This window comes from Phaethon lepturus, unplaced genomic scaffold (genome assembly GCF_000687285.1).
Source record: "Phaethon lepturus isolate BGI_N335 unplaced genomic scaffold, ASM68728v1 scaffold18991, whole genome shotgun sequence".
Lineage (NCBI taxonomy): Eukaryota > Metazoa > Chordata > Aves > Phaethontiformes > Phaethontidae > Phaethon > Phaethon lepturus.
In genome coordinates this window covers 1,605-12,232 of record NW_010515783.1, presented here as the reverse complement: position 1 = coordinate 12,232, position 10,628 = coordinate 1,605, and the positions used below count along the sequence as shown (strand labels likewise).

General features: G+C 39.1%; 1 protein-coding gene across 1 annotated transcript; it reads right to left on the bottom strand.

The window, feature by feature from the left end:
* Positions 1-8,208: 8,208 nt before the first annotated feature.
* Positions 8,209-9,824, bottom strand: CHCHD7 (coiled-coil-helix-coiled-coil-helix domain containing 7). Its single transcript, XM_010295880.1, has 3 exons — positions 9,771-9,824; positions 9,120-9,218; positions 8,209-8,310 (listed from the first exon to the last, which is right to left on the bottom strand). Exons 1-3 carry the CDS (start codon positions 9,822-9,824, stop codon positions 8,209-8,211), a joined length of 255 nt encoding a protein of 84 aa, XP_010294182.1.
* Positions 9,825-10,628: the final 804 nt, after the last annotated feature.

The window sequence follows — 10,628 nt, the reverse complement described above, 5'->3', positions numbered from 1 at the left end:
GGTGGCCTTCTTGGCCACCTGGGCACACTGCTGGCTCATCTTCAGCTGGCTGTCAACCAGCACCCCCAGGTCCTTTTCTATCCAGCAGCTTTCCAGCCACCCTTCCCCAAGCCTGTAGCCTTGCATGAGGCCTGCATCAGCACTGATCGTGGGGATCACAAAGAGGCACCAGCTGGAGGACAGGAACAAGGGACTTGGCATGGCAGTTGCTGAAGGGAATCACTGAAAATACAACCATCAAGTAACAAACTGCAGAAAAACAAATTTCCTTCTGCTCACCCACACACTAACAGACTTCACAATCACTCCCCAGGGCTAATGGAGTACAATGTTTATCCTATAAATCCCGACAGTGCAGAGGCAGGGACAACCAACCAGTTCATCAGCCAGCACCCAAGTGCAGAGGAGAACATGGAGCCCCAGGGACTTCTGATATCGAAGTGTTTGGCACCCACAGCCTCCAGCTGTCTCAACACAGAGACAGCCAACAGGTGAACAGGCACTTAGGGATCTACATTTTAAGTTTGAGAGTCAGAGTAATTCTTCCATCCTGTATAGGGCCAGCCCAGGATCTTAAACTGTCATCTTTAACTTAACGAATTGTTTTTGTTTACCTGTCGAGTAAAAGACTACTAATAAGCAGCACTTCTTAAACCATCAGTAACATCCGTTTGAACCCATTCACCACTAGGAAACCTACAGCCAAAGTACCAACAACTGATGCTACAGGATATGGCAAATCGATAGCGCACACCCTACTCTAGGATCTGTCCCTTATCTCCATCCCCTCCTTTTGTTACTTACACATTGAAGCAAGCACTGTATTGCCAACATATTCCAGTGCAGCAACTTCATTCAATTCCACTATTTAACAAAAATCAGGAGAAAATACCACAAAGCTCCTGTCACCCTACTTTTCATATGCAACCACATTCACTGATCACTGCCAACAGTTGCATGCAACTCTTAGAGCCAAGGATTGCTCAGAGGTCCATGTGTTTCAAGGCAAGAAAAATTGAGATTCACGTGTGGCACAATAAAAAAAATATGTATTACCAGCAGGCTATTTCTGTGAAAGCACTGCAAAATCTGTTTTCAACAAAACAATTGCAATCTTTTATCAGTGAAAAGTGTCTAGATTCTTTATATGCTTATAAGAGTTTTAAAGCTTGAGCTGATGCTCCCTATTTCTACTATTATTTAACTTCATCTTACAGCTGTGAATTACTTCTAGTATATTCTGCAAGTACCTCTTTTCTATCTTGAGCATAATCTTTCTTGTTTGTCATTATACATCATGTCACTCATCTTACAATTGTTTTCCATTTCAGACCTCTGAAGTGTAAGTGCAGTTTTTAACCCACTGATATAACACAGTACAGTATTATCTATACACAGAACAGTTTTGACAGACACTAATTCAATTTTGTTGTATGCATGTACAATGGCCCCGACTCACAGTTCCCAAATTGTGTAGTTTGCAGTAATTTTTAACACCATCCAGCATTCATATTCAACTGCTTTTACTGAAAGGCAGTTAAAGGAATCTTTAATTTTCATCCCTTCCAGTAAATTTTAAAAGAAAGTTGTTGGTTTTGTTTTGTTGATTTGTTACTTTCTATTTTAAATCTACTGATCCATAGCACACATGAAATGGTGCTTTGCAATGACTGAGGGCAATTATTCTTATTTTACAGGGCAATGGACAACACCGATATTCCCCGGCACAAAGGACAGGTTTTGTGCCAGGAAACAGTCACATGAAGCATTAACAAATAAGACAAAACATAAACATGGCATAGTTAAGGTGCTGAAGTAGAGGAATTTAACAGCATCTTTCCAAAAAGCAAAGGCTGAATTTAAAAACTTTTAAGAAAAAAATACAAGTTATATTGGAGAAGGTGTAAATTTAAAATACCGAGCAGTGAGAGATAAAGAACTGGCAAAGATGCATGCATTTCTGTTCCACTAAGGATGTTAGATATAGGATGACCTCTCTGCTAGAAGAGAACAAAATATGTAGTACAAAGGAAAAGCTACAACAGAAGGCAATCTTTGTGGTAGTGTTTACTACAGAAGGGTAAAAATGTTTTCCAGGTAAAAATAAGAGTTTGGCATTAACAGCTAACATTTGTTACATAGCAGCTTCAGAAGGTGGCTTATAGCTTTTATCCACTGATGTGACCTCGAAGAAACATGAAATTATTGAAACTTTGAAAATGAAAACAGTGTTAAAGAAAACAGCAGGGATTGAGCAATTTTCATTTTTGTTTCAAGTCTGTGTTGCGCCAGAGTCACAAATATCAGGAAGTGTTTGCAGTGCATAGCCATTTGTCGAAGTAGAACAGGTAAAGAGGTAGCCCAAGGGTAGTGGGACTTTTAAGAAAAAGTCATGACTGAAATTGTGCAATGCAATGCAAAACTTAACACACTAGAATTATTTGAGTTTAAAAAAAATCCCAAACCAAGTAACAGCAGGTTGTGGAATAGCTCCAGATAGATTTAGATATATCAGGGCTAGGGCTCCAGACATAATCTGCTCAAACTGAATGTTGCAAAAAAATTGTGCAGCCCCTGAAATAGGGAGGCTGTGAATATGAATAATCCTTTGGGGTATAAAGGACCTAGTAGTTAATACAAATATCACAATTAATCTTTTGCCAAGTAGAAAAGCCTGTAGAAATCAATTATCAAAATTAATTTTAAAAGAATGTTCTTAGAAAAAACACAGATGTATATCTAGCTTCATTGACAATAAAGATTTTATTAGCTTTAAAAAAACACCACCAAAAGAAACCTCTGTCCTATTGATGGAAGGACCATGCCACCCAACGTATCTGTTTTTGTTAGATAAAATAGAGAAATTACTCCCACAGACAGCACTGGGGGAAAACATTTCATATTAAATGGCCCCCATGTCTCTCCTCAGAAGAAATGTCCTAGGGAAGGAACAGCTAATAATAATTAGGCCATTCACTGCATTACTTCAGTATTGGAAAGACATGAAAATCTGTCATAGCTTTCAGTCTAAGCAACTTCAGCATTATTTTTACTGTTTCTCCAGCACCATAGCTGTGTACAGCATTCTACAAACTAGGAAGAAATGGCAGGCTGCTGCTCAAGGAGCTCAACAGCCTGAATTAAATGTGATGCACCACCATACAACAAATGAGACAGGAAAGCTTTTTTGAGAAAAAAAATGTAAGGGAGATGCTTTCACTGGCTACCTAAGTAGCATTTTATATAGATACATATGTAGTCTTATCTTAAGAGTTTGCTGCTAGACTAGCCTTTTTTTTTTTAAATCACAGGGAATTAGCTACAAAAGTGTGTTTTGGGGATTGGAGCGGAAAATACCATGTAAAAAACAGACACTTGTACAACTGATTTACTTGTACAACTGATTTTTTTTCCAATACATACATGAACAGGGAAGATAGTCCAGCCAAAGCTAATAGAAATTAGCTTGTGAAAGGTATGACTAGACAAAAGGCAATTAGGGAGGACAAAGCTGCAGAGAACTTTGAACCCAAGGCATAGACGGTAATCACAGAGTTATAAGACAGGGTGGGAAGCAGTTTAATTGATAAAACCAGGAAGGTAATATAGACATCAAGAGATGAAACAGTATTGTACCTGGGGGGAGGGGGGATTTTTAAAAAATAGTGTAATAGGAGAATAGTGCCCACAAGGTAGAATATAGCATGTGAGGAAGATAAGGGGTTGCGCTTATTGAAAAGGATGCTGAAGGGAGAGACAGGCAAGTTGCAAAGGAATTTCAAGTTAGCTGCATTCTGTTTAGCAGCTCAAATGTCAAAAGGGAAGTAATCATTACACTGAAGGCCTTAAAACTGAAAAGCCTCAGAAAACAATTTTGAGATACGAGGCATCAAGACAGAAACCAAAAGGATGGAGAAGAATTATTTATTCAAAATGTGATGAGTCTTAGTTACTACATATTTAGTATCATATGTATAAAACACATATTAAGGTTTTATTTTAATGATCCACTGCATTTAGTCAGTATAAATACAGTACTTCCCTCTTACATTTTTCCTATCAAATGGGCAACAAGAATTAAAAAAAACCTCTGAAGTAGTATGCTTGTTTTACTTTTTACTACTTTAATACAAACTACTTCCTCCAGTTGGAGGAATTCCTCAAATTCTTGCAAGAGAAGCCTGCAGTACTGTACTATTTTTTAAAATTTTTTTTCATACTACGACCTTTTTTCCATCACTATTTTGGAAGAATAACTTCAAAGATGCAGATACTTTTAGCATGAATTAAGGGTTGCCTCCAAAGGCACTAAACATTTCATACTCTGTATTCATCCTATCTGTTCTGCAGGAGTTTTAGGAAAACCTCCCCTATGTGCATGCCCTTGGTCATGCAGGAGTGCAAAAGTTTTATTAGAAGACCACGAAATAGACTTGGCTGCAGCACATGCAACTCCCTTTCAAAGCTTCAGCTATTAAACCCAAAGAGGTTTTCAGGACTCTAGAGCTAAATGACTTTCTTCTAACACCTCTAAGAACATAGACTCATCGAGTTGTGGCAGCAGAAAACTTTCAGAGCCAAACATACAAAGGCCATGCACTGCAGGGTAATGGGAAAGGTAAGATGGCAGAATGTACCAATGGGATATTCACCTGGGCCTGGCAACATGCCTGCAGCTGCTGCTCAAGTGCTCACTGTGGTCATTTGATCACAGCTGAAGACTACTCTTTCAAGGACCATATTCCAAAGCTTCTCAGGCTGCACCAAAACATCCTGTTTTCTAGTAGTGATTTAGACTCTTGTCCTCCTCTTCTGGTTATAGCATAGACACCACCAATCTTCCCTTCCTCCTGCATGAATTCTGCTACCTCTGTGAGAAGAGGCTAAAAAAGCTCAAGAGCCAGTAGTGGGTGGAGTTGATTCTGTTTTCATACAGTCTGTGGTGCAACAGCACCATCCAGCTGTCAAACAAAAGAAGAAACATTAATGCCACTATCCAGATTTGGTCTTTGTACCACAAGCAAAACAGAATTACACCTATTAAAACCAGCAGGTCTTTCCCCCGCTTCTGAATTAAACATATTGGTCCACTGAGTTAGTGCACAAGAGTGTGCTTTAGCAAAACTAAGAGTCCAGCCCAGTAAGACTTGCAGGCTACAACTTACCTCAGTGTTTCAGTGAAGTGTGGAATATAAGATCTCAGGTATGAGGAAAAGACCATTATCTTTGGCTCACAACCAAAGACAGTTAATCACACTAGAAAAAATCAATGGAAAAAACTCAACCATTTCATACATAAGAGCCTATGTTTTAGCTGTAACAAATTACCACTCTCGAGCTTCGGTAGTGAAAGCAAGAATGGCAGCCTCCAATGACAGGGAAAAACAATGAAAACCAGACTAATGGATTAGTCTTGAGAGGCATTATGACACAAGAAAAAAAAACCTCTTTGCTTTCCAAGATTTTTCATAAGTTTGTGTTCTTTAACAGTAAATAAGGCCTATGCAATGGAAATGAATGAATAAATAGCATTCCCTACAACGGATGTCTGATTACGTGAATTAAATACACAAGGTCACTGCTTGAATTGCCTTCAGTTCTTCACTAAACTCAATTTTGTCCTAACACCCGCAGGGAGCTTACAATGTGTGTCCACTGATGATCAAGAAGTCTAATATTAGAACACTGTTCTTGCATTACACGTGCCTTAGCCTGTCCTGTGATCCCACATTCTTGTGTTGTTTGATACTTGAAAGCAGGGAATGCATCTCCTTTCCTGATTTTCTGAAGTCCAGTACTAGTGCTTTACAAACACTCTACAACGCAGTACAGGGGATCTATTAAAGTCTAAAGATAAGTCAATCATCCTTTGAAAGAAAACAAGGATGGGAACTTGCCAACGAAATATTGGCAGGAAAAACTGTAAATGCAACAATTTACCTAGGAGAAGGAGCATTTCTACACTCAAATAAAACTTGAAAGGAAAACCTAGGACTAATGAGATGACTTCAAGGAACTTGAGTTTATGCAAGGAAGAATCAGCATAATCTCATCAAGAGGAGATGCCATTTTTCTTGCATAGAACTAAAACATACAGTAGATTTTAATGTAAGCCCAGAACATAAAGAGCACAGCAACAGGAAAACAGCAAGCACTAGAATAGTAGCTAAAACCACAGGAGCAAAGAACATGCCCAAAGATACAGCAGAGGTGCCAAATGACAAACCCGTGCCAAGTGGGAGAGAAGGTGCCCTTAGACAAGCAAGGCAGCAAAACCAGAAGTGTCCAGAGACACAGCCCTAAGGAAAAAGGGACAATGAGCTCCCCAAGAACTGCAGATGAACAGGAAGATCAGAGGCATGGGCAATGAGGAAGTATTATGGCTAAGTTTGTCTATAAGACAAGGAGAACAGAGAACACAAGATCTTCAAGAGCTGTGTTAGAAAGTCACTGCAGGACTGTATCATTAGTTCCAACACAGAACAAAGCTATTAGAACAAAAAGTTGGAATGAGAACAGACCAAAATGCTCAAATCATTAAAAACAATTGGGGCCAAATGTGCAAAAAAAGGAAAGACTGGTATATGGGAGGGTACTGAAAGAGGTGTCAAGGTGGTGGTGGGCAAGAATGAGCCTTTGAATCAATAATCAAAGTTTCCTCTCTGTTTCACACACAAAAAAAGAAAAATGTCAACAAAGTTTGAATGTTAAGTATAGAGAAAGTAATTTAAAATAAGGAATCTGATGATCTTGATCAAAGAAAGTCTATTTCCCTTGCCAGGAACTGACTAGAGAACTTGTGACATGTCTTGGAGGCTGCACAGCTATGCTCAGAGAACCACATACTCAAAAGGCATAGAATTACATACTCACTCCAGTAACAGAAAGAGTAGGATCAATCCATTTCAGAACTCAGATGTATGCAGAACAGACAAAGGAGGAGATCTCCACTAGTTACTAGTCAGGTCAAACAATAAGGGGGAAGGTGGAAACAGCATAAAAATCCCACTCAGCATAGAAATAGGCCTCCAGTGGAAAGCAACAAGCCAAGCCAGACAGGAGGAGAAACAGGAAGCCATGAAGTCTTTCCAAAACAGTCTAAATGGAGAGACAACACATTTACACCATCCTCCATGAGGTCAGCCAGAGTTCTGCCAACTTGATCACACTAAGTCCTAAAGGATTGCACATGGAACTTGAGCTCCTGACAGTGTTTTTTTCTGTTTTACCACAGGGTGCAAGCTTTTAAGCCAGGACACCAGGAGGTACTGGAGATAAGAAAACAGTGTTTCCAGTAGACAGCAACCCATTCACACTTGCTGATTGTTCAGTTTAGTTAAGGAATCAATCCTACTTAGAGTACCTGTTCAAACTGAGCTTTGTAGTCTTGTATGAGTAAGCACTTCCAAACCCAGGGCTTCAGCTGTCCAGAAAGTCTTAGATAGAAGTACTATAGTTAAACCTGCCATGTCACTCAGAGTATATGTTTACATGTCTACAAGTCCTCCCTCCCCCGCCTCCCCACCAGCAAAGTATCTATTTACTATCCACAGAAGGTACTATTCAAGTTCAGACCTGAGGAGTTCAGTTCCATCTTCATCAACCTCTCTAACCTTGTAACAAGCAAAGCTTGCAGATTTCATTTATTGCAAGGTTCTGCTGTCACCAATGAGTGCAGTGGCAGACCTAATGACAAGCTTGTCGGATTTGAGATTTTAGTTCACCAATAGTGTTATTTAAACAAGGGACACAAAACAACTCATGAAAATAGTGGTAAGATCACACATGGTTCCATACTGTTAAGCAAAATAGCTGGATACAAGAAACATGTTGCACATACTGGTGTCTCAACCTCCTCCATCCTTAGAACTACACTGCAACACTCACCAGCCCCCTCCTTTCAAACAGGCTTTCTGTGAGTCCCATTAGTTTTATATTCAGCATTTCAGAGTTAGTTTCTACTTCCAAAGTGTCTAGACATAAGTTGTATTGATACCCATGTCTTCTAGTGAGAGGCCAAGTTCCCATGACAGGGAGTACGAATAAAAACAGTAAGTTCTATCCTAGAAAGCTCACACATTTCAAGTTTTAAGAGCTTATTTTAAACCAAGATATGGCAACTGTAAAGTCCAGTTCATAAAAGGGCAACTTGCTGCTGCTAAGTCTTCAGATTTACAGTGAAAACACTCAATCAATGCAAGTTTTCAGTCAGTAGGGCTTCCCCATTGATTCCAACATTTTCCTTCTCTCTTCTGCTGAGGGCATCTCTGGTTTCACACCATTTCTTCTCCTTTGCGTCATAACGTCGTTCTGAAATTAGAAGAAAGCCACCATGAGAACACAGATTCCTCACAAGTCTCTGCCTCTGAGCTCTGAATTAGTAAGATTCTTTAATAGAAGTACTCTTCATATATCAAGAGACAGACACCCTAAGTCTGATTAGCTGATAACTAAATGTACTAGTATTTTATTGAAGATACATGATAGTTTACCTTGCTGCTTCAGAAGATAGTGAAATTACAGTATTCCCATTCAACTATGTCAGACTAATGTGCAATTGTCTGTAAATAGCTTTTTGGTAGTTTGCAGAAGTATTTAAAAGTTAAGCTAAAAGATTCTCTACTACTATAGCATACGGAAAGAAAATATCAGAGAACAGTTTAACTGCACATAGTTCCTCACAATACTTCTCTACCACAAGAGAGAAGGAAATAAGGACACCAAATAAGAATGAACTCTTCCTATGCTTTATCTCAGGTTAAAGTAAACATGACCCAAACCAATGGAAAAACAGATGAACTTATCTTACCTCAGAATTTTTTCCTTACGTCCATTTAAAACAGAACTTATTACTAGAAGCATCTGACTCAAATTCAGAGGGAAACATCAAGAACACTGACTCACAATCTAAGAGGGTAAACTTAGGAGAACCAAGTGGAGTACTTTGATGTGCATCTGCTTAAGTTTTCCAGCAACACATACCAGGAGTACCTAGGCCTGTAAGTTACTGTAAAAGCAGCTGCAGTCAGAGCTACCTAAGTTTGAAGAGTTCAGAAAGCAGTGTCTCAAAAGTAATGTACTTAAAGTGGAGTAAAATTTAGAAAACCTACTGTGCTTACCCAGAATTTTCTGCAGCTTTTGTACTTCAAAAAATAAGCAGTACACATATCCTTGTTATAGTTGTTGTCATCCATACATTTTCTAGAGGCATCTGTTTCCTTTAACAGGGAAAACACACTTCAGAGCTGAGGGAAGTTACTGTACTCAGTGTCTAAAAATTCTAACAAGTCCCAGAATATCTATGAAGATAGGAGGCAGCTTCTCAGATGAAAGAATACTATCGAAGGGAACATCTATCACAAAGCATAATCAGTAATTCCAAGCAATGACTTCATTTAGAGATAGCAGACATTAGTACTCCTTAAATAGTAAGGATAGAGTCAACAGAATAGTTGTTTACAGAGATGCTTGGTATAACCCACAAAAGACTTTTAAAACTGAGCTTGTTTAACCAGGATTTCAGGCTCTGGTTTTAAGGCCATAAAATTGAAGAGATTGCTATCAGTTGTATTACTTCTATTCGTGAGGAATTACTTGTTACTTCACACTTACTGTAATGGATGATTTTCAGCTTTTACCATCTTCACTCTTTCAAGAAACTGTTTACACAAAATGCAAATGCAAGAGTGCTATCCATTAAAAAAATCTCTAGTAATTGCATTACTTAACATTGAAGCATACAAACAGAAACCCCAATTTGATCATCTTACCGCTACACATGGATTTATATCATGGTCTCTAAGCTGTTGTGCATGCCTGGACATTCTAGACAGACACTCGCACCTTGGCTATGAACAGAAAAGAAACAAGTTAAGTATCTACTTTTAATAGTAAGTCAGGATTAAGTCTGAACCTCAGCATGTAAAAAAGGCCTTCCAGTAACATACAGTTTGGTTGTCTTTAAAAAAAAAAAAACAAACAGAAAAAAACAAACCACCACCACAAAACTTTTTGCAAAATGTTACTTCAAAAGTACTAACAGCAAGATAACTCAGGCAAGTTTAGCCTGTCATGGAGACGGCTTACTTCCTGATAAATTCCTGCAGAGAATGAAGCCGCTGCAGTGTCTCTCATACCAGCCTGTCCTATCATTGAGGAACTGACCATGTCTAGAAGAAACAGCTCCATAGGAGCTGTGCACAGCCAACACACTGTAGACACTTCAATTAATAGTGTGTGGGAGCACTGTACAAGTAAACTTTTCCAGCTTTTGTGCCTACTCCTTAGCTGGATCACACCTGTATCTTCACTGAGATTTCCCAGGTGCAGCAAGTGCCCAACTATCTCCTGTGCTGCTCTATCAGATCACTAACATAAAAAGAAATAGTTTCACCACAAGGAGGGACCAGACCCACTTACACTGTGTATGACAGCTTGAATCACATTTTTCACCAGTTTGGTAGTTTGACACTTGACTCTAGGAACTGTAAGCTTGAGAGACACGGAGTTCAGTGCCAAGAACCTACACTGATCCAAGATGATGACATCAAGATAAACAGCAGACCCTCATTCCCTTTACAACTTCCCATACATTGCTTCTGGCACACATATGGCCATGCAGGTATTTG